Source organism: Colias croceus, chromosome 21 (genome assembly GCF_905220415.1).
Source record: "Colias croceus chromosome 21, ilColCroc2.1".
Lineage (NCBI taxonomy): Eukaryota > Metazoa > Arthropoda > Insecta > Lepidoptera > Pieridae > Colias > Colias croceus.
The window spans coordinates 355,119-381,344 of NC_059557.1; the positions used below are offsets into that span (position 1 = coordinate 355,119).

General features: G+C 31.1%; 1 protein-coding gene across 2 annotated transcripts in view; it reads left to right on the forward strand.

The window, feature by feature from the left end:
* LOC123701446 (neuropeptides capa receptor) overlaps positions 1-26,226 on the forward strand; it is a 67,854-nt gene that overhangs the window by 29,176 nt on the left and 12,452 nt on the right. The window contains exons 3-4 of one of the 2 annotated variants that reach the window (XM_045648930.1): positions 17,622-17,821; positions 20,640-20,799. In XM_045648930.1, coding sequence (XP_045504886.1) covers positions 17,622-17,821; positions 20,640-20,799 — 360 coding nt within the window. The remainder of the gene's footprint in view (positions 1-17,621; positions 17,822-20,639; positions 20,800-26,226) is intronic. The other variant, XM_045648931.1, reaches the window with a different exon arrangement.

Consider the following 26,226-nt stretch of genomic DNA (forward strand, 5'->3'; position numbering starts at 1 on the left):
TCTTATTAATAAAGAACTAATACTAAAGAACTATATATTTGTAGACATCTGCGTGATAATTTTCCTTCTAAACAACCTAATGCGTTACACAGAAAGCAAAAACGGAACGTTTTTCTCGCGCACGCGTGCCTTGCTTGTCAGTTGTCAAATTATTGTCATTCATTGTTGATTGATGATTCATTGTCAAGTTTTATAATTAAAGAATAACAATACAACGACCACTGTTTATATATTTATTAAAAATGGATATTACGCCGGTAAGTACGCCTTTATATTTCTTCTTTAAAATCGTCTGCCGCTTACTTTTTGCTTCGGACACTTTTAAAGTCAAACATATATTTCTGTTACAGAAATCGAAGAAGGCTATGAGTAAAGACGAGATTGCTCAATTATTATACCTAACCAGTAAGGAGACTAATGCTTCTACGAATAAATTAAAGGATGAATGTTGGACTTCGTTGACCAACACATTTAATGCAAAAATTGGTCAAATACCTACCAGGAAAACTTTTTATTTTCAGCCAAAAAATTCAAACATAATAAGGATGATGGACAAATATTATGAAGAAATAATTGAAATACTGAACACACAATAATTGAAATACTGAACACACAATAACTAATTAATTTTTGTATATTATTAAGCAATATATCTAGACATACGGTAGAAAAAGAATTTGTTAGGTAGTGCTAAATGTAAATCTTATGTAAAAAATGTATTTAGTTCAGAGAGCCTATTACAGCGTTAAGGAATATAATATAGAAGATGATAATCGATGGAGGGTTGTCGTGTAAGAATCACAGGACAGTTCTTTGGCATATATTATGTAGTTACATATTACTATGTAAAATTAAACTGTAATAAAGAAATAAAACTTTTATTCCATTTTATTATGTACTTTTATTTATTTTTTATTATTTACAATACAATGTTTAAAAAATTGATTTCTACATTGCAAACATAGACATACATATAAATATACTAGTGGTCCGCCCCGGCTTCGCCCTTGAAATACTGAACACACATTAACTAATTAATTTTTGTATATTATTAAGCAATATATCTAGACATACGGTAGAAAAAGAATTTGTTAGTGCTAAATGTAAATCTTATGTAAAAAATGTATTTAGTTCAGAGAGCCTATTACAGCGTTAAGGAATATAATATAGAAGATGATAATCAATGGAGGGTTGTCGCGTAAGAATCACAGGACAGTTCTTTGGCATATATTATGTAGTTACATATTACTATGTAAAATTAAACATAGTTATAAAGAAATAAAACTTTTATTCCATTTTATTATGTACTTTTATTTATTTTTTATTACTTACAATACAATGTTTAAAAAATTGATTTCTACATTGCAAACATAGACACATATATATACTAGTGGTCCGCCCCGGCTTCGCCCTTGGTACATGTTTATGTTTTCTTTCCATAATAACCATCCTCGTACTTCAAGGAACATTATAAAAAAATAATTATCGAAATCGGTCCACCCGTTCACGCGTGATGCCGTGACCAAGGGAAATAGGTCTGCCACTGATATCGATATTGTGCCTAAAGCATAGAACCTCAGCGTCAACAGTAATTGATGTTATGGAGATACCCCATGATTCCTGAAATGACAACATAAATTAGGTATGTAATAAGGTTAGACGTGTTTGGTATAATATTAATGCCTCCATTAAACTAACCTGGCTCCTTTTATTCGTACGTCTGGATAAATTTCAAGAAGTAATTGTTCAACAGATTCTTTATCAAGTCGAAATCTCAATTGAAATTCGTGAGATTCCAGGGTCGCAAAAAAATCCACTCCTTCTCTATAATATATACTCTTTCACGCCCACTATCTTCTTCCGAAATTCGATATAATATTAAACACTTCTCTATCACTATCTGAACTCCACATTTCGATATTGAAGCGGAAACAATGAAATAGTAAGAATTTAACCGCCCGAAATCGACGGGTAAACAAAATGCTATACGAATAGTAACTTTGACAGCATAATGACATTAAAAATATTTATAGGAACGCGATAAACTGTCTTCTTCATACAATATGCTTACCGTTCGTTAATAGTAACCCTCCCATCCGTCAGTAGGAAGCCGTCGGTAAGTTGCTTGACGAGACGTTTTTTATAGGAACGATTTTCGCTTACGCTTGGTTAATTATACTACTATTCGTAACTAAAACGGATCGTTTTTCAAATATAGGAACCGGGCATTAATGATTATCACGTATCGTTGATAGTTGTACGAGCTTCGTAATTGCGTTTGGAGCAAGCACATCTTTTGTACCGAAAGAGATAAAATACAATACCTTTTTCAGTCTTTTTTATTTATTATATTGAAATACATATAGACTCTAGGTATAGGTGGTTATTTTGGATTATATTTTTGGGTATTTCTGGGTTTGAAGGCCAGGAAATTGCTTAATCTTAGTATGACGTAAACTTTACCTTCAAAAGCTTTGATTTTTAAACTGCATAACTTAGATGACTTTCAACTAAAAATAAATACACCTTCAATAACTATGATTATTTTTCCGTCCCAAATATCGACCAATAGAATTGCACCATTCGACGTCACGTGGTACAACCTACATGGTATTATACTGATAATTTTTTGAAAATTTTCTCTGGTCGTTGACGTCAAAGTGACAGATTGAATTCAATTGTGAAATTATTGGCCGATATTTGGGACGGAAAAATAATCCCCCGAATACCACACGAGCTTCAAAATTATCTGGCATTTCCCTCAAGGTTCCCTGCAAACAAATAAAGTCGTCAATAATTTTGAAGCTCTTGTGGTACTATAAGTGAAAATCTTCAACGCAAAATAGATACTGAGAACTATATGAAATCCACTATATTTAGAAGTTTAGATTAGCACAAGGTTAATTCTTAACCGAATCTCCCGCTACATCTATACATATATATAAAACTCAAAGGTGACTGATATAGTGATCTATCAACGCACAGCCCAAACCACTGGACGTATCGGGCTGGAATTTGGCATACAGGTAGATGTCATAACGTAGGCGTCCCCTAAGAAAGGATTTCCCGAAATTCTTGCGGGAACGGGGAAAAACGGGGATGCACGTACAAAGTCGTGGGCGGAAGCTAGTTTATAATATAACGACTTCAGCTAGTATTTCAATATATTAATCTCACGAGAATGCATAAAATATACACGTAAAATATAATAAGTACATCTTACGAAGATATATCAGCTATGCAAAGGATTCTCCGTTCGACTGCGTTGCATATTTTCGAATAGCAGCAGAGTGTGAAAAATACGGTTCAAGCATATTTCATTTCAGTAGAAATTTCAATTTTGATGCAAGCCACTGTGTACTTTTAATTTAAAATTATAAAATAATGTATTTTTAAAGAGATACCGTTGAAATGGAAAAATGAATTAAGCAAATAAAGAGCAACAGGTTTTAACTTGAAAAGTATATTATTATACAATCCCACTATAATTAAGTTAGCCTTAGGCATTCAGTTTTATCTTATAAATGGAGAATTGTTTTAGTGAAGCAGGAATTTAAAATTGTTATGTATTTCTATGACAGAAGTACAACAACTTATGTCTACTAGATTGTGAAACCAGGATATTTTGGAACAATAATTAGTTATTCAGAATTTGATAACTCGGATCAAATTGTCAGTTAGTATCGTGTAATTGTATAAAACACGAGTTTTAAACAATGTTATAATACCTTTTTTGTGATTTTTTTTTTAAATTTTATTTCTTACCAACATACTTAAAATAAAAAAGCATAAATCTTCTCTATTATGTTAGTAAAGATATGACTTGAAACCTTTCGTTTTTCGTTTCTAAACAAGATTTTCAACTTCAAACTGCAAGGAAAATGTTTCAAACGAATTTTCAGTTTGCGACACGCGCTCTGACGCAAACTAATTGCCTCCAATGGAAGCTATGACGTCTTTCGACACAATGCTACTTCAAACGAATGTGTGACGAATACTCCAGTTATGTTAAGTGGCTTAGCGGTTTTAGTATTTAGTAGTTAAGTTAAGGGTAAAGAGGGCTTAATTTATCTGAATGTTTAGCAAAGGATGTCAGAAGGGTAAGAAGGCTAGGCTGATTGACTTTTGAATTGAACCTAAGTCTTAAGTTAAGGATCGATGGGATTAGGGACGTTTGGTTACTTTGCATATTATTAAGGGACAGCACTATAACTCCAATTTATGCAAGGAGACAGAAATACTGCTAAATCAAAAGGCTGATGTACGTAGATTGATATTTAAAAGAAGCTTATTGGAAATAGTCTGATAACGCAGAATATTAAATCTTTAATAAATTGCCCATCTTACAATGGAATTTGAAACTTTACTTTGAGGAATTATTATCTATAATATAAAAATGAATCGCAAAATGTGTTGGTAAGCGCATAACTCGAGAACAACTGAACCGATTTCGTTAATTCTTTTTTTATTACATTTCTTGAAGTACGAGGATGGTTCTTATAGAGAGAAAACGTAAAAATGTACCACGGGCGAAGCCGGGGCGGACCGCTAGTAGGTAATAAGAATGTATCATTTTATTTAAAAAAGCGAATAAAGTCTAGTTCTATTTGTTCTCTACAAATAAATTCCCCAACAAATAACAATATATTATTATTCGAGACAAGCCAAATAGAACTCAGATCACACATTATAGTTTTTTGAGACGTTCATCTCAAAGGCAACTCTTGATTTTCTTCATTTATGTAAATCTAGGTTCGTGATGTTTGTTTAGGTACCAATTGTTATCTATTCTTCAGTCTAATCTAGAATAGAATATTCAGATTTTGAGTTTAATATTCAAGATATCGATGGCCGATATAAGTTTCATTTCCATTCCATTTCTTGATTCAAAGACGAATAGATGTAAAATTGTGTAAACAGCTTAAAATACTTTTGTATTTATTGGGTCTTTTCCCTTGTCAGAAAACTGAACTCCAGTTACATAGGCGTCTTAATAAAGTTATTTTTAGTATACATTGACTACAACAATGTAAATTAGAAGGTAGGCTACTCTTAATCCTGTACCGAGTTACGCGAGGAAAGCTGCGGACACCAGCCCATGCAACATAAATGTATAAACGGTTTAAAGATAAAACTTGTCGTTAAATTATAGTAAATATAAACAAACTGCTAAACTCCTTTGTGTTTTAATGTACTATTTTGTTGTTTGGGCGACGTACAGTCAGAGGTTAAATGGACAAGATGGTATTACAAGGGTCTCTTTGTGGAACTCTAAAATGAGCTTCCCTTTTTGCCTTTTTAGCGAATATCATACATTAGGATATTAGAGGTTCAGAGACCTACAGCTTCATTAATTATTTTAATCCTGTTTATTATAATGATCTCTTATAAAGTAGAAGTCGTACTCATAATTAATTAAAAAATAGTTAATGTATTAAATATTTAGTTAACTGTCTTTAAGAAAACAGTTCATTGGCAACTGCTATCGCAGTAAAAACACAACAAATGAGCAACAACATCATACAGGTCTTAGATTAAACTTCATTCGTTTATTAACCCCATAATTATATAGTGACAATAAATTAAAGTTTATTTTTATTGAATGTATGTAAAACCACAGTAAAACAATGACATTAAAAAAAATTTCGTTGGCAACAACTATCATGCAAATAAACTGGCAAATAAATTGGTTTGCCAGATATTTAACGGACCGTTAAACTTTTACTATTTCCTTCATAAATCTTTTTATTTCTAACAAAACAGAATCTGTTTCACTTCTATAATTTATGGTATTATTTTTGGATTGTATAATCTGTATTTATATTGTCTCTGGTGTCCGAAAATCGTTAATGTTATTTTGGATTAATGCTTCTTGTCGTTTGAACTGCAACATAGTTTAAGATGAACTGTTACGTAATATTTTAATACCATAGTTTATATTAAGTATATGGAAATAGTCAAGGTGAGTAAAGGGCAATAAGAACGTATTGGCTATAGAGGGATATAGCTTTTTAATGATCGAATTAATGATGTTAATTTATATGGCAATTTGTGTGTGTAAAATTAATTAAACTAAAGGATCTAGTATTTTATCTATCCAGATCGTCTGTTGTTTATTCGTTACATTCATCCATAAAAACTTTATCCTTGATTTATTAGTATTACAGGCACAGCAGGTAATAGGACTAACCTATTATGTATTTTGTTTTAATTTTAGTTACATAAACTAGATACGCTTTAATAAGATTAATTAATGAAATTATTGTATTGCCATCGATCCCTAATAAGTGTACATAAAGTTTTAAGTGGGATAAATAAGGTCTAAAGGAGTTGGTTATTGGCAAACATACAGGTGAAACTAATAAAAGCGTGTTTCAAACTCAAACATTTATTTATTCAATTAGACATCTTTTAGAATCACTTTCGAATCGTCATTACATATTTTTAACATTTACCACCGATTCGGAAAGCAGTATCTATAGAGAAGAACCGGCAAGAAATTCCATTGTTAAAAAGAGTATCAAAAAAATCGAGTAGCAAGATATTTACATAATCTAAAGGTGAGTTTTAAAAATAAACTACTCTAGATGTTATACAATCCCGTGTCGTAAATATGTGTCAGGATTTGTGACATAAGCTGACAGAAAGACAATACACGGGTCTCTAATGCTTCTACCTTCAGAGGTCACACTGGAATAGAGGTCACAACTTGCACGTTGTAAATACGTGTAATAGGTACGTAATATATGAAAACAATACTAATAGTATTGTATAGCTGAAGTGTTTGTTTGTTTGATTAATTGCGCTCTTTACAGGAACCACGGGCCCGATTTGAAAATTTTTTTCACTGTTCGATAGTCCATTTATCGAGGAAGAATATAATATGATCACGCTAATGCGGGCTACTCACATACCAGCAGCAGAGGCAATTAGACAAGACAATTAATTGGAGCGGAGCAATGCGAGTAAAACCGCGGGGCACGGCTAGTAACTTATACTTTACAACATTAGAATAGATTTAAAAGTAATGTTGCCCTGTGATTCGAGTATATAATTCTTTGCATTATTATGCCCAGATTTATAATAATGTTTTAAAGAAGCTCCTACAAGTATCTCTAGGGATATTTTGTATGGAATTAAGTGAATTTCGTTGTAATGAATTAGTTATCATACACCGGAGAAGTTTATAAGATTCCATTTAATATTTGAGAAACAAATTTTAAATAGTCTTTTTCACTTTATTGTTCTTTCATATATGTTCTATTTATTTGATTTTGTTGAAAGTTTATAAAAAAAGGTTATTCAAAAAGCGTGCACTTGAAAGATGAAAGTTTGAAAGCATTGTTAACAATGAATTAATTAATTGATTAATTAATTAATTAATTAATTAATTGCATTTTGCCCAATGTGTTAAGCATAAAAACAAATATTTTAGTATAAAGTGGAATAGGTATATGTTTTAATTCCCTTTTTTAATATAAATAAATAAATTGACTGCGAAGTATCATAACTTTAATCTGTATCATACAAAGCTATCAAATTGATTGATGTAATATTATAACGTTATCAGCGATTTTCGCGTTCCTTTTATACCATATTCGGATTATGGCGTCATCGAGTTTTTATTGGGCCATAACAATGTGAAACGTATGAGGAAAATGAAGTGTAGCATATAACATAGTTTCATATATGGGAAATATGAACGATTTCACAGGGACTACTGAAGAAACGTATACCTATAATATCCTTAAAAGTGCGATAGTCTTTCAGAAAGCGAAAGAGAGATTATAGGAAAAGATCGTAGGTACTTTTCCTATAAATATTCTTCGTAATTTATAGCAAATCCGAAAAAAATGTACATATGTATGGGACAATGGTAAGAAAATCCTGGCACAATATTTCAACCTTTACCATCTAGTTATAGTGATCATTAGATAAATCAAACAAGCGTGTTTTCTTTACCATATTTTTCATTTTTGTGTCCACCACTTTGACTCCTTACTACGTGTACTACTGATACAAATCAAGATATCACTAAGACATTTTTGATGCGATTCTGTGTTTTTATGTTTATTGAAAAATTAATTAAACAATCAAGTGATCACTGTTACCCTGCTGCCATTTGTACTCAACTTACTAGCTCGATTCAATTCCCCAACCTTGGCATAATACAACAGCGTCAGTTTCATAACGAAACATTCTCAGAAACGTCACATTTATCAGAATTTACTAACAAAAGTCTACAGAGCTTGATTGTACAAGTGCTGAATGTTGGGAGGAAAGTTACGAGTCCCGCTGTGTCCCTTATCCCTTTTAATTCCTGCACTTTGCGATTTGAGAGCACGTGTAACACAAACACGTGGACTGTATTATACTGCCAATTTTAAAAGGTGTTTGTGCAAAAAATTATGTGTTTCTAATTTAATTAAAGTCTTTTTAATCGTAATAATGGCAAACAAGGAGATTGTTGAGAACCGGTCATATAAAATATAGCCTATTTCACAAAATAATATTTTAATGAATTTTATGTTTTTACTTGTGGTTAAAGTTTACTTTATAACTTAAAATCAATATTATATATTGAATAGTTACGCAAATCGCCATAAACATAGCGAAGATAATATTATTTCTCAATTTTCATGCAATCTATATTTTGTGTAAAAATCAATTTCTTCTTATTTATCGCTCTTAATTATATAAAACTTGCAGAAGAGTTTTGAAACTTTTCGTAAGAAATTTAAAAATAGTAAGTACTATTAAGGCGTATCAAAGAAAAGCTTGAGATAAACTTTAAATAGCCTTTGGCTCTTGTTGAACTTATATACAAAATGTCAATTTATAATAAAAGTATAACGTGAACTAATTTTAACTTAACAATACTTTGTAGAAGAAAATAAAATACAATAAGTCTTCAATATTATACCGCTACAACGTTCGTTTTAATATTTTTGAAGATGCATTATAAATCATAGAAATAACATACCTATCTCTAGCTACTAAAATTTTGTTTTATGAAAAGTACGAAAACATACCTACTGATACATAATATATTGTAGACGATTGATATCTATTATTTTATAATTTATTACATTTTATTTTTCAGATAAATTACAGTCTTTTCTGTAAGTTACGATACACTTTTAAACATACAGCGTAAAGCGTATGAAGTAATAAATCTGTATAATTTAATCATTTTCATACAAATTCGTTGCGAAATCCTTTTGGTGCTCGTCAAACGAATTTCCATATAAATGAAAGAGCTTGTGCCTAAAAGGCCTAAGGTGAAGAGTAGGCCAAAGTCAACAGTACTATGGCCTATAGGATACCTAATACGCTTAGTTTACTACGTTATTATAAAATATAATCTAGGTATCTATTAGAAAATATATTATCTAAAAAATTGAAAATTGAATCGAAAAATGTGATGCTTAGCCATTGAGATAATATTAATATGGAGACGATACCGCCTACATCACTTATGTTCCACTCAACATACGTCATGTGGCGTAACTGCACTCAGTCGCTTGCTCGCTCATTGGCGCGAACGTCACGCTCATTTTTTATTTGTTTTAAAGTGAAACGCATCAAATATGCCTACGTGTGTGTTACGATATTGCACAAATAATACAAAGAATACGGAAAAGTGCAAAGGAATAACTTTTCATCAGTAAGTAACTAGATAATAATTTTTAAAACTTAGTTAGAGCAAAATTTTTGGCGGGCGACATTTTGTCATAGATTAAAAATTTAAGATATGACATTGGGCATGAAATAAGTGTTGTTAGTAATATTTGCTGGCGTATATTTTTATAGTATAAAATAATAATTTTACATATTTAGAAAAGCATAGACTGGTTGTTAATTGAAAAAAGGTGAAATCATGAAATATGAAAATCAATTACTCAATCACCAATTTTTTTTTTGTTAATTGATTTTAATCAAGTTTTTAATTGATATTGTATAAGCTACTGACTTGAACGTATAATTGAATTATTATTTATTTATCTGCACTAATATAATAAAGAGGAAAACTTTGTTTGTTTGTTTGATTGTAATTAATAGGCTCATAAACTACTGGACCGATTTTGATGAAAGGAGAATGCCCATATTTGGTACTGGTTTTTCTCATGCATCAAGACAACAATACTATTAAAAAAAATCTCGGCAATTTAGAGGCCTTCTTACCATCGGAAAATATATTTTGAACAGGGAATGTTTTGTAAAATCTAATAAGACATGTAATTGTTTAGATCCGTTATTATAGATTTAGTGTCCATTACCGGTTACCACGGTAACCAAGCGGTAACTTATTACATTTACTATGGTAAATAGCTAAATGTATTAATATCGATTATTGTTTTCATTGAATTACAAAAAAAATCAATTAACATAAAATCACTCTTTAAGGTATTGTTTATACACTGTAGGTTGTTTTAACAAAGATAGTGAAGTAAAATAATATAAATATGTATATGTATATAAAAAAAAATATTATTATGACATAGCTTGGTAGGTAACCAGTTATTTCTTATTTGTATCTTTCTTCGAATATGTAGTGAAAAAATGATTCAAACAACAACAACAACAACAACATGTAAACCGAATAAAAACTCAATTGGAATTTTTTAAGTATATATTTAGGTTTTCTTGAAATCCGTCCCGGAAGATTTCTGGTGCCTACCTACACTAGCCGATGAACAGATAGACTTTGTCTGAAAGCATAAGCTCTACGCATAGATTAAATATGTTAATCGAAAAATAACCTTTGGACGATAAAATGTTACCTAAATCACACATAAACCTAACTAAATCAGGGTTATTTAAGTTTTGAGGTTATTTCACATTTTTCTCAATATCTTGAAAACCCCTGTTTTTATCACAAAAAAATCAATTGGTAAAAATCTTTTGAATTTCGAAGAACCCTCCAAAACCACTCTGGCATTGACGCAACACTGTACTGTGGTCCATACTTTCATGGGCATTCTCCTTTTTCACAGACAATCTTAAGACCCTGAGAAAGAACATAGGCTACTTTTTATTGCGAAATATGTGCCACGGGCGAAGCCGGGGCGGACCGCTAGTTCAGAGATAAGTAATTAATATTTTTTCTATTCAAGGTTTCCATGTCTGGGCCGTGAAGAAAGGGAAAAATTATTTTTTTTCTAAAAAAGGCTCAATTTGTAAGGAATAAAACTTCCCATAGCCCTGACTGAACCTAAAACACGAAAAAAATTAAATTATTCCATATGACGTCACTATTTACATCATCCTATATTATATGCCAGATATTGTTAGCCCCGCGTAGTAAAGTCAGTTTATACCTAAAATAAATATTAAGTAAGTACAAAGAAAATTTCAAGTCAACGTGCATGTAAGGAGTGGCACCCAATAAAATAGACAGAATGAAACAAAGTGTCGCCTCTATAGCGGTGAGTCGGTGAAATCGCATAATCTATGACTGTCTAGCCGTCATTCGCGCGCCCCGCGCCGCCGCGCTTGGCGCACAGATTTTGTTCGTGGTGTCTGCTCCATATTAATATTATCTCAATGTGCTTAGCTTAAAACTCGAGAACGGCTCGACTAATTTTACTTTTTTGTAAAGGACACAACGAAGGCACAAGGAAGGTTTTTACGGAGAGAAAACACGAAAACGGCAGCTAGTTATTTTATAATCCTGACTTTACTTAATTAATTTATTCATTTATTTTGGTAGATTGATAGGAATATGTATGATTACGCCAAGTAAACATATTTTTCTTAAAACAACAAGTCCTAAATTATCATAGCTATTATTCTTATATCCGTTAAGTTAAAACAATGTTACTTTCATATCGAATTTATATTGTTTTACCAATCAATCCTCCAATATTCGTTCGTTATATCATGGAAAAAATTCCATTTCAAATATCATATTTACAGAAGTAGTTCAAGCAATTTCCACACAAGCCGGTGAAGTTTGAGGATTTAATTGAAAAATAATACTTTCCCGCTTAACGGACGGAGGCGAAATTGCCGCCATAGTTTCCGATTGTTTAGTTTTCATAAAACGAGTTGCGTTCGTTGTTACGTGTGCAATTCAGTTGCTGTTTCGAATTTGTAGGTGCGCTGTTTGAGCGTCTTTTTGTGCAGGTTTACGCAAGCAGAAGTTTTGGGGTTCTAATACCTTCTAATCACTGTGATATTAACTTAAGGTCTAAGATCCGGTCTTAAATAAATATACCCTCATCTGTTAATCAGACGAAACTATTATTATCTAACTAGCTTACCGCCCGCGGCTTCGCCCGCTTTGTCTAAAACCTAATAAACTATATACTAAAACCTTCCTCTTGAATCACTCTATCTATTAAAAAACCGCATCAAAATCCGGTGCGTAGTTTTAAAGATTTAAGCATACAAAGGGACATAGGGACAGAGAAAGCGACTTTGTTTTATACTATGTACCTAGCTGTTATGAATTTATAAAACAACCTCTGCCACTATATGCCTGTTGCATTTATTTTTCATTATTTATTTTTGGCTGCATCAGCTTTTTATACGATAGCAAACATGTAGAATTCGACGCCTTTAAAAAAAATATTTTCCTGAATTTTAGACTAATGATGACAACTTATAGCTACTAACTTTTTTTAATGACTATACTGAATAATAATGAATGTTATAATTAATAACCATTCTTGTATTATACACGCTGGTTGTGCCTGCTATATGGAACCATATTAATTAATTATTATATTATAGGCTTCACTTAATCGTGAAATGAGAATTTAAATAGTTGTTTATTTAATTTATAATTATGAAATGAATGTAACGTAATCTCAGTCCGTATTTATTTGCCAACCTTGTAGGTATTATTACATTCTATATTCCTATATTCCGTAAATAACATATCTAAAACCAGTCTTACTCATTTAATATTAAGGCAAAATACGAAACAATAAAAGTTTATACCGTGACGCAAAATTAGTATTATTTCAAAGTTATAAAAAAACATCTATAAATTGCAAATGCTTCCTGTTTATAATATAAATAGGAAATTTGAACGAAGATACTTTTTTTATTTCAAGAAATACATCTGCCTGCTTTCACTAAATTTAAATACTTCTTGGATATAAGATACTTTTTTCCAAGTTTCAAGCATCAGATTACAAGGAAACTTGGGTAATAATAATTGTAATTAAATTCTCAACAAATCATACGCTTCGCTTACAACATATTAAAAATTCAATATTACACGAGGACCTCACTACAGAGTTACGAATGCTCAAAGCGTATGTTCCAACTTGTTAGTTTTCTCAACTGGAGTGCACTAGATATAAGCACTACCTATGTATTTAATCTGCTTTGACGTTAAATTTTTACGTATTTGGCCCTCTTTGACCCAGTTGTCCTCCTTCTGGAATATATTACATTAAAATATAAACAAATTTGGATTAAAAATTAAACAAACCCTGCAAGAAATGCTTCTCATACTAAAAACATTAGTTCCAGCTTTACCGCCTTTTTTCTATGCGATATATTATATATAGAGAGAGAGAGAGAATTTTGTTTTAATGAGGTGTATATTTTTGTACCTACCTTTTGAATTTTATATACCTACTTATTATGGTAATAACAATCTTACACCTATATCTGTCAAAGTATTATTTTTGAGGACTTAACAATTTTATGAAAGAGAAGACGTGTTGAATACTATTGTATGTGAGAAAAAAGCAGTAGGTATCTATCAAAAGATATAATAATAAAAAGGGAAAAATACCTTATTGCTTTTCGTAATCATACTGAAAGAAATATTAAATGTGATGATTTCGGATTTTATTGAGAAAAAATAACATGATGTTGTCTCCAGGGATTTAAGTAACAACTTTTTTCCGTCTATCCGCTTAAATGAACAAACAAAATTATTCTAAGTTACTTTGTTGAAAAAGTCTAAAATGTATTCGAAATCAGTATTTATAAGCAAAAACAACTTTCAGACAAAGTAAAATACATTTTCTTTGGACCTTTCTAACCACCTATGAGAAAATAAAGGTTTTGGTGTTTTTGATTTGATTTGAATGATGAATCCATACTAATATTATAAATGCGAAAGTAACTCTGTCTGTCTGTCTGTTATTCAATCACGCCTTAACTACTAAACCAATTTGCATGAAATTTGGTATAGAGATATTTTGATACCCGAGAAAGGACATAGGATAGGTTTTATCCCGGAAATCCTACGGGAACGGGTTTTTCTTTGAAAACGCGGACGAAGCCGCGGGCGGAAAGCTAGTAATTTATAAATTTAAACAAATATACAATATTATAAAAAAAATGTGCGTGTGGAACTTCTTTATGACCTTATTTTGAAGAAGTGAAACTTCTTTATGAACTTATTTTTCAAAAAATAATTTACTATATGCAACTTTACAGAAATACGTCGAATCACGCGTGGTTGGGATAAGAAAAATATGGCGCGTAACGGAAAAATGTCACGCGTAACAAAAAAATGTTACACTAAATTTTTTACCAACCCCAATAAAGAAGTTTCACTTCAATATAATAAATAGTTATACGAAATGGCTAATGGGATTCCTATGTTTCATCTTTACATAATAGCCTGAAGTTATGAATGATGTAAACTTTATAATTATGTACCTAGAATTTTGATACATCATTCTAAAATGAAGTTAATGTATCCATTATTTTTAGAACTTTGAACATTTCATTGGTAATAGGGAAGCGCTTGACCACAATCTCGCCTGATGTTAAGCTGAGATGTGGTCTAAGATGGCCGCGCTTCTCTAGAAGGTACCTGTTCACTCTACGCTTGAAGAATCAATCTATCTAGAACTATCTTTAAACTAAGATTCAAATCCATACATAGTTCAACTTCTAGCACACGACTTTGCTTGTGATAAACATGCATAAAAATGAAATCTTTGTTATTCTATACTTAATCTATTTGCAAACAAAACTTAAGCTTTAGCGAGAAACAGCAATAAACAGCTTCAAATTCACAAACTTTAGGATTTGTTCTATTTGCGAGATAAATATGTTGCGTTATTGAAAACTCACTAAGTAGAGTTAAAACTTCTCAACAACTTTGTACACAGGGTTCCTAACTTTATTCATGGATTAAATCTTTAAGCCGTGATAATCCATATTTAAGTACATGGAATAAGAAGAACGTGTTTATTATTAAAAAAATTTAAACGAAATATTTATACAAAAAAACCTCGATTATCAAAATCCTTCAATGCATTTACAAGTTTACAAAACATCAAGGGTAAGACAATGACTTCTTAGTAACTGTAATGAAGCCAAAAACTTTGAATTAGGTATAACACTTTTCTGTCAGTAGTGGCACAGACTAATATTAATATACTACGTAGTGGCATAATAAAACTTTTGCACTTATTACATACATAAATTGTGTGGATATTTTATTTATCTAGTATAACTAGCGGTCCGCCCCGGCTTCGCCCGTGGTACACATGAAAAATAGATGTTGGCCGATTCTCAGACTTACCCGATATGCACAGAAAATTTCATGAGAATCGGTCCAGCCCTTTCGCAGGAGTATGGCAACAAAAACTGTGACACGAGAATTTTATATATTAGATATAGTCTATAACGATACAAAATATCTCTACACGGTATAAATACGGGGTTAAAATGCCAAAGCTTTTTGTTTTATTTCAGGAAAGCGAGCGTTTTATTACCTCTATATGAATAGTTGCGGTCATGCTTTTAAGAGCGTTTACCTCAACACAGTCAGTTTTAAACTGAACGAATTGTTTTGTTCAGAAATTTCGGCTTTAATTCAAAACTATTTTATTATTTTGATACATTATCAACATAGCGTATCTAACTATCTACTTTAAGTTTGGAATATCTGAAGCTCTCTTTGAGCTACACTATAAAATTGTACTGCATATATTTTGTGTATATAGGTATAAAATATTATGTTATAGAGGTAATAAAAGTTACGTTACGTTAATTTAAAAAAAATAATTTACTCATTTAGTGAAGCATTCTAGTAATAACTGTATTGGTGAAGAAGAGACAGACAGACATACAGACAAAGTTATTTTCGCATTTATAATATTATTAGGAATGCACCATTCTAAATTAATTAGAAATAGTATGTTTTATTAACGTTATTCATGACATCAATTTTATTATCTGCATTAAAATTATATAAGAAAATGAAGCAATATCTCACAAAATACGTGTTTTGCTGGTATAATAAATAAGAATTAATAATACCTATTGTATAAGATATATTCGTTAGTCATCGCAAATAAATTGTAGCCTGTAGGACAGGGCCGAGCAGAATAAATTACGCGAAGGGGTTTAATCTAACCCGCTTTTAACACTTCTTTTAAAAAGAGTAAGTGTTTGGAATACTAATAAATGTTAAAATAAAATATATCCACATATATTTTTCTATCCTCACGAAAAAGGGTTGAAATGCTGTGTTTTATTCAGTAGATACAATTCGTTAAGTGTCTGGCTCATTTAATTTATAAAATAAGAATCATATAACGAAGTAATAACAGTAATGAATTATACAATGCTTTCTTTGAAAACATTTTATTCTTTTGTATAAATATAAATGTAAAATTTACAATAATAATGCAAATAAGTAGTTCATAAAGTCGCTTTCCAAAGTATTTTTATCCGTCAAAGGACAAATATAATTTAATAAACTCTCACAACCTTTGATGTGACAAAACTTGAAGCTTTTATTCAAAGGCTGTTACAGAAAGGTTAATAAATTATTACTTTTATTCTTAACCAGTTTCATTTAATGCGATATTTGCCGCTCTGTTTCTCCTTTCAAATGTTTGTAAAAATTCAATTTATATTTACTTACTGAATTTTTACAAGCTTCGCTACGTTTGTTCATTTGCTGGGAAATTTATCGAATATCGAATTGTAAATGTGAATATTAATACTTCTCGAAGCTCATTTGAATTCATGACGTTAATAATTGTACTCTTATTACTCGTTATGGCACACTTATTGATTTTAATTGTATAGTATATTATTTCATACTATACAAACAATAAAATTCTATTACCAAACGATCTATGCACAATATAAAATAAAAATTTATTAAACATGCATAAAATATTATGGTCTCTTATATTTTCAAATAATGTTTCCAAAGTCAAAGTTTATTTCGCTTTTCGAATATAACTCGAGGCTTTATAGAGCTTTACGGAGTCAAGTTTTCACAGCGGATATCGATAATGACGTCATCATTGGTGAATTACGGTTATGTTATGTATTATTAATGTGAAGGTAGAAAGGTGTAATATTCTTCGTCACAGTTTGAATTGTATTTTGGAAAAATTAATATTTTTATTAGCGTTTGTTACATCTAGACTTAATAAATAAAAATGTACCTATGAATCGTTTCTCACAAGCACTAGGGTAACTTATAAATAGAGCCTGATTCATAAATAATTAATTAATTAATATATTATTGGTCTTAAGAAATAATAATGTGATAAGGACACGTTTTTTTTTCAACTTATAAAACTTTTAACTTTCAAAAAGAATACCAATAATAATCTGCATCAGCTACCCAAATATTAGAACTATTGGAAATAATGATTTTTTTTTGTTCACAGGGCATCATACGTGTCTGTACTAACTATAGTAGCGTTCACGCTCGAGCGCTACCTGGCTATCTGCCACCCGCTACACATCTACGCCGTAGCGGGCTTGCGGCGAGCACTACGGATCGTGTTGGCTCTGTGGGCGCTCTCTTTACTCGCAGCTTCACCCTTCGCACACTACACTACCGTTAACTACCATGATTATCCGCCAGGTAAATGTAAAGATAATTTAAACGGTAGTTTTAACTTGCTATTAAATTTTGATTCGCATAAGAGCTTTCCAAGGTTATAAGGGGTGAAAGTTCAACCCGCATACCACATTCGGTAAATAAATTGAATACCCAAATAGCTTTCGGCTTCCGCACGTTTTACCAGTTTTGTCATTAAACGCAACTTCACCACAATGGCCGCTCGATTTTAATATTTTGCTGACATCTATACCACACCGATAAATTTTATATTGGATTTTAAAATGATTACATTTCTACAATGAAATAATAATATGACACAGTGTTAGTATATTCAATATGAAACGAGCCAATAAATTATGATCAATTGAAGATTCATCGTTGTTATAAGTTGTCCGAAAATATTAAATTTAAAATGATTCATGGGTGCACTTGTCCAATCTTTATTTGATAAGGATAACACAATAAACAATAAATATCGAATCGTGACATTTTTCACAATTTTATTAACGACAAATACTGTGGTGAAATCAGACCATTAATCATGATAGCCATGTATTGTGGCCTTTAAAACAATTAAATTGTATTTTCACTGACGAAGGCAGTCTTTGTGTGGATTACAGTGTTCACGCTTGAACGCTACTTGTCTACAGCCTACATTCCACGTGCTCTACCTCTACGCCGTAGCGGGTGCTACGCATTGTTGTACGATCTCAGCTCGTTTGATTTACTGATTGTTGTTTGAATGCACTGAATCTATTGGGAAATATAAAGGGATTTAAAATGAATTCTTAATCATCTTGAGTAGACGTTTAATCGCTTATCTTAGCTTTTATCTTAGGTTGATAAAAATTAATGTTGAAATGTCGTATGTCCTTACGTAATATAATCACAGAAGATTATTGTTATCAGCTAACTATTTAAAACAGCTGTATAATATTTAAATCATATAGTGGTCGTCGTCATCGTGGTGTGTCAGTCATAGGACACTGCTGTATATAAGCCTCTCCCAAAGACATATATCATATATTTTTAAATTTATTCTAAACTGAAACACATTTCATTCTATCTCTACTTTTATATTTTCATATGCTAGTGAATATCGTGAATATGTTTCATAATTTATTACGATACTGCGACATCTTAGTGCTTTTGGAGCATTGTTTTTAAATAAAATTTCTACGTGCACAATATTTTATATTGAAATCATGATGTTAAAAATATCGGAATACGATAAAGAAGACCTTTCTTCCGGGTTTAAAACTTTAACGACAAAATGAGAAATAAAGACGGAACATCCAATCGAGATTTATAAGGTTAATGAACGCTTTAACTTGAGATTGAATCGCTGTTTTATCGCCAAAAATACTACTTTTTCATGATTTGGTTGATTTAATGAATTAGAATATATCTCCTACATTAAAAGTGAACTTTAAAAAGTCATAAACTTTGAATAATGAGTACCGCTCTATCACATTTCAACATCCATTATTTTTAACTGCCCTTTCTATTTCGAAGTTAGTTTAAAATATAATAAAAAAACACGTTGATTTATCTAAAGACTTCAAATAGCTGCAATACTACAATAAGTACTAACAGTTAAAACAGTAATGCACAAAATCAAAAAGCGGAAAAAAAAAATGTTGTGTGGTTTTATGAAACCACGGTAAAAGTGAAACTGTTCGAACGGTTCCGAACACTGCTTTGTGTAGCGCATGTCGCGTGTCGGTCGGCTGCCGAGTAGGTATACCTACTCGGCAGCCGCGATACACGCGACATGCGCTACACAGACCAAAAAGTTTGAGACGATGTAATAAAAGTTTCACTTTAATAACTACAAATTTTATTAAGGTAGTAAATAACGACCTGATAACTCATCTTTAACCCTAATGAAAATTAAATTAACCCTTTGAAATGAAAAGATTAATTATCTGACAGACTTGACGCTGTTCGTTAGTACTTCGGTACAGTTAACAATTCAACTAATTCAATAAAAACTTTATTAGATTTAGTTTGTTTACTTGCGTTTTTACCTTTGACTTGGACCTTTTTAATTTAAGATCAAAGAACCGGATTGTTTTGGTTTTTTTTAACTAACATGTGCTGTTTAAATAGTTTTTAATTAAGATTAGAGTTATGTGACTTGTTTAGATAAATTAAACTAATGAAACGCAAATTTTTCGTGAGAAAATATTATGCGTAGTGTGAATTTTGGCAAATAAATCAATTTGATGATTAAAAAACATACAACTTTCGGTGTGGTTTAAAGTAATTATAATTGATCATTGCTTTTCAACAACTCTACATCCCTATAACTATATTTATAGTAGCAACACTTCAAAGTTCTCCATCTGTCGAAACGTGAAAGACAAACCCTTTCGCTTTTATAGTTGGTGGATTATTGGCTGTAACACCAAGGTTGAATTTTAATCAAATTAACGACCGATAACATCACCCCGTCATAACAAATTTTGCTTACTTACTCTTTGCCTAAACTTCCGAGACCTACTAATTTAAGTAATTTAACTCGAATACTTTTCTTTACCCTTCCCAGTTAATCTTTTTTACTTAATTTTAATATCTACTTGTACTAGGTGTAATAATCGAATGAAATACATGATGGTGAACCTTAAAATTTGATAAATAAATAATTTTTTTCTCATCTTTCACGGTTTTTAAGCAGATAACGCATTTTCAAAGCCTCTACCTCTGGAAATTTTCATGTGGTAGTTTTCCTGATGGTCGCTTACCATCAGGAAAACGACTACCAATACTTTCAAAACTTTGGCATGCTAGTTGCTACCTTCCTCCCACAAACAATAAGATTACACATATTTCTCAGCATCAGGCAACGCGTCCCTGGAGTCAGCGTTCTGCGCGATGTTGGAACTGCCATCCTGGTACATCTGCGAACTGAGCAGCTTCTTCTTCTTCATCCTGCCTGGCCTGATCATCCTCTGCTTGTACGTGAGGATGGGCTTGCGCATTAGGTACGTGATGGGGTAGGTATCGACATAAGTTTTAAGCTGTAATATAGAAATAAAAAAAAAATGACTGAGGTGTCACATGTGAACACCGATTGGAACGAGTTCCTTTCGTTGTGAAATACGTATTATAAATTGTATAATTTAATAAATTATCAATATTCAGGAGTTAAATGATAAATGAAATAAGTGATGGAATGTTAATACACTTTTGCTATAGTGCATAGCGCTTGGAGAGCAAAAGTGTCGTGAGGATTTTTCGTAACACGCGCCTAGCCCCCTTTAGCCAGCGTACCGTGCGATAAGGAACTTCGTTCCAACAGTACTAAAGTAGAAAGATTGTATGGAAGTTATAATTTTAAGTGTGGTTATTATGATCGTTTATAAAATGATATATTACTCGTATAAAATGCAATGATACAGTTTATATAGTAAATAGTTTGTCACGGTTTCAAGGTATATAAAGAACAACATACGTCGTAATGTTTGTATTCTTATTTGCTTGAAGCTTGGATTTTAGTACGGATATCTCCTTCTCTTATCCTAGCCACACGCCTACAGGTACCATTACATACAAGACAGAACAATCGCTCCTAATTGTTATAAATGTGTAAACACAGTGTGTTCCTTACAGCTTTGTTTCTAAATCTGCACACATATGTATAACGTGTAGATATTTATGTATTCCAATTTCCACGACCGCCTTAATAATTAGATTTACCTGAATGTGGAACATATAAGATAAGGCTATAAAATAACGATAAACTAAATTCAGAATGACACCGCCTAGAGCGCGTAATATCGTGCGTACAGCGACAATTTGTCGCAGTCAGCTTGTTGTTATTAGATTTATATGATGTGTGATTTTATAAAATACCTCTTTTATATGGATTAATCGTTTTGTGATGTATTAAAAATAATCATTTTTAGGGAAGATTAGGATAACTTAATTATAATCATTTATTTGCAAGCGTAAATTATAAATAATTGTTTATATAATATAATATACATATTATATTATGTAAAATGTAATGAGATTAAAGTTTATAAAAGGCATCGTAATATTATACAGATGAAACAGGACAACATTGATGTCATTTACATTTTAAGCGAATGATTTGATCACGACAACAAAGGTAAAATATTAATGTAATGGGTTTTTAGCAAAGTTAAACAGCTAACAAATTGTAATTTATTCAGAAACACCAACGGAAAAAGTACAATATTTTTTAAAATCAACTTCTAAGAAGTAACCGTACTTTACTTGGCTGAGTGTGACAATGATATTTTGTTTATTTTACGCCTCGTCTCCATCATCATAATTATCAGCTCATTATGTTCCCACTGCTGGGACACGTGAGACCTGTAAGGGAAACTTGTTGTTAGTAAAGTTACTGTAAATTTAACAGCAAATAATTTGCATAATGATATAGTTATACCTATACAAAACATAACTGTATCGTTAAAATAGATAAAACCCTTTTTACATTCGTAGCATACACTTTATTTTTATATTCGTGTGGGTATGTAATATAAGTACGTAATAGTTACTTTTTGACAGATAAAAAGCTATTTTCCAATTTGGGAGGAAATAGTGTCATTTACAAGTGTCACATTTCTCTCATGACCTTCCCGTTTTGTAATATTAAGACTCAATAATACGTTATGTGTCATATCAACATTAAGTTTTACGATATTAATAATGCTGGACTTAATAACAAGTGCGTGACCTTAATAACCCGAGCTAGCTTCTAAACACAGTAAATTACTTGACTTGAAGACAATTTTATTTTATAGTTAGTTACAGTTATATTTTAAGACTATCATGTCATTTAATAAACGTTTAAATATTTAATTAAATATGTTTACTGTTTAAGAAGACTTTGTTTGTACGGGGTTGTAGGGCTCGTATAGAGTAAAAAAATGTGTGCGTGTACTAGTGTACACACGTAAGAAGTGAAACTTCTTTATGACTTTATTTTTCAAAAAAAAATTCTTTACAGAAATACGTCGAATCACGCGTGGTAAGTATGTGAAAAAGATGACGCGTAACGAAAAAATGTTACACTTAATTTTTTTCCAACCCCGATAAAGAAGTTTCACTTCAATAAAAGAAATAAGTTCTATTATGCCTTTATTGCCTTAATAAGTAGGTACGCGCGATAGCTATGGTGATCGAATGCCAACTAATGAAATGGTACTAATATGTCGCATGTACGCGTAAAATGCTGAAAGCGCGCAACGTACGAATACCGTACATTTTTTAAACATAAATTTTACTTAAACCTCATTACAGTCTCGTATCTATAAAGAAGATCAGGGGTTTACACCGCACATATTGTTTGCAAAATGCTAAAAGCACCTTTGTTTATATTTGCAGTCTTTTGTTTATCATAAACGAATTTTCCATTGTTCCGCCTTGATAACGTTAGTTTTGACTTGAAACAGTGTGCTATTAAAACTTATTGAGATGTAAACCTATTAAGGTGAAATTAACGTAAGTAGTTTAGAGTTCATAATAATAGGATGTGAGGGTGAGGAATATGGGCTTTGTCTATATATATAAAACTCAAAGGTGACTGATATAGTGATCTATCAACGCACAGCCCAAACCACTGGACGTATCGGGCTGAAATTTGGCATGCAGGTAGATGTCATAACGTAGGCGTCCCCTAAGAAAGGATTTTATAAAATTCATCCCCTAAAGGGGTAAAATAGGGGATGAAAACTTATACCATGAAAATTTATATATTCCACGCAAGCGAAGCTGCGGGCAACAGCTAGTAATATATAAAGTTGTTAGTTATATGTGTTCTTGTGTAGGTATATCACGAGATAATTAAAGCATCTATTCTTTCGTGTTTCTAAGGCAATAATATGTTACATTGTGATCATATTGATATTACGACTGAGAAAGCATTTATGTAGAGATTCCATTTGTATCGAGATATTGGATGCTAACATATTTTTGTTAATAAATAAAAAAAATATATAATAAAATCTAATAATAATAATTAATAAATTTAGCCTGACACAATTATTTTGTATTTATAATATCTATACTCAAAACGAAGAAATTCCCAAATATATCAAATATCAATCCTTATGTAATTTAATGTTCAATTCAGAACTACAAACTAGCAAGACGAAACTAAGGAGGCACCAAACTTAACTGGCAACACGCGGGCACGTGGGCTGAAACAATTCTCAAATACAATAGGCAGACCAATTTGAGACACGTTTGCGATCTATCACTGCCGAATGTAATTTAGATTAAATCAGCGGTTGACCACCTGTTACCCGAAACTTGTCTCTGAAGACTTTTGTGACCTAACCAATTTCGAAGAATGTTCATGATTACTTTTTATTGGCTAATGAATTTGGATCGTTTATTGTGTAACGGATGCATCACGCTCAGACTGATGTGGTGCCTCTCTTATATTTATTAATAAATGTCTTATTGATTTCTTATTATAAAAAAATATTACTATATTGACAAAGAAACTTTTAAAAAGTAAATCGAATTTCTTTCTGATTCTTCTCGGTAGACGGCTTTTGAAAGCATTGATAGTTAAAAATTGGTTATTTTTCTATATAATTGAAATAAGAAAAGTGGGTTATTGTGTTGGATTTTTATTTGTACCTACGTGTGACACTGACAAGTAGTATTGGATGAGCAACTTTGATTAAATTTTTTGTGTCTGATCAAGTGGATTCAATTAAGGTTGGATTTAGAGCAACGTGCTCGGGTTTGATCTTCTTTGGTTTGTTGATTTTATAATATTTATTTATAAAATACTATGTAATTAAGAAAAAAAAATGATCGCGAATAACGATCGCGCTTTTCTTTATTGTTACGTATTCAGCGATTACCATTAATTCTCGAAGAACCTTTTTTATTAATGGAAACTTTTAACAATAAAATCAACACGTACTTAATTATTTCTAAAATGCATTGTTCAGTAAAATTATCTCATAAATTAATTTCATTTGTATTCCAATGAGATGAAGAGGCTTAATAACGTAATATTTCCTGTGCATATTTGTTCGATAATTCCCAGACATCAGATTGACAAACAAACGAAATGTCATGAATCGCTTAACCATCGCTTAACGCTATTTGAATGACAAAGGGGCAGTTAATTAAAACGATCTCGGTTCAAAAAGTAAGGCTTCGTTCATATTGCCGTGATTAAACCCTTTGTGATTTTTAAAGAGTTTTATTACGGTTATAATTCTAAAAATACGTAAATGTGATTTTTAACCGTGGGTTTTTTTTCGTTTTGTTTTATTTAACAGGATTGACTCTACTTATAATAACTTTTATGGGGCCAAAGACAACTATAATAATATGTACCTATCCATCTGTATTAGATTATAGCAATTAGTTATAATTTTAGTCGATACAGTACCTATACTACGAATTACGATACATTTTTTAAAATAGCAAGAACATATTATCAAGATAGAAACGACAAACAAAAAAAAGGGTGTAAATCTAGTAAAAAATGTTGAGTAATAGAAACCCTCTTAATTTTTTACCATTTTGATCTATAATCACTTCATATTCTTTCAATAATGTATGTTTATAAATAAAAAGTTTGTTATGATAACAATTACATTAATTGGTAATTTCGTGGATGTTCTTTTGGAGATTATAATACAATGTTTATAAACAAAAGATTTGTTTTGATAATATTTAAATGGATCGTTAACCACTCAAGTGTTGTTTTGGAATTAATCTAATTATGGACTGTCAAAATAAATTAAAAGGCTGATTATTTATGTATTTGTTTTGAAAATAATTATGACTAAGGTTGAATCAACGATTTCAGAGATATTGGCGGTTAACCTTGCTTTTTTAATACATCCAGATTTCATACTTTACATTGGTTGGGAATCTTGAACGTATTTCATGTAGCCTGTGTTTGTATTTTGTTTGTTCTGATGTTTTGAAAACTTCTCTTTGTGGGTGAATGTGAATACTTACATACATAATAGCGTAAACCATAAGTATAATGAATTAAAATCGAAAGTCTTCCTATAGAACTTCTAACAAACAAATTTACGTAGAAAAATATTTTTTTTTTTGGAATAAATGTATGTGTCAAACAATAAATTAAATAGGTCTGGGTATTAATGGTATTTATCCCTATGGTTAATTTTAAAAAATAATTATGATTGTACCTAGATGTAGATTTATTCGTGATATTCAATAGAGTATATATTATTTTAACGATCACTAAAATTACGATGGAATTATAAATGTCTTACTGAAATTACCAACTCAACGCTATTTTGTACTTATGATTATTATAATGAATCATGAATTTAAAAGTTATTTAAAACTGATTTATAGAGACAAGGTCACCAACTTCTTACTCCAAAAGTAATCAACTCTTTATTTCTGTTTCTGACTTATATTCAAAGTGAGGATCGTTCAAT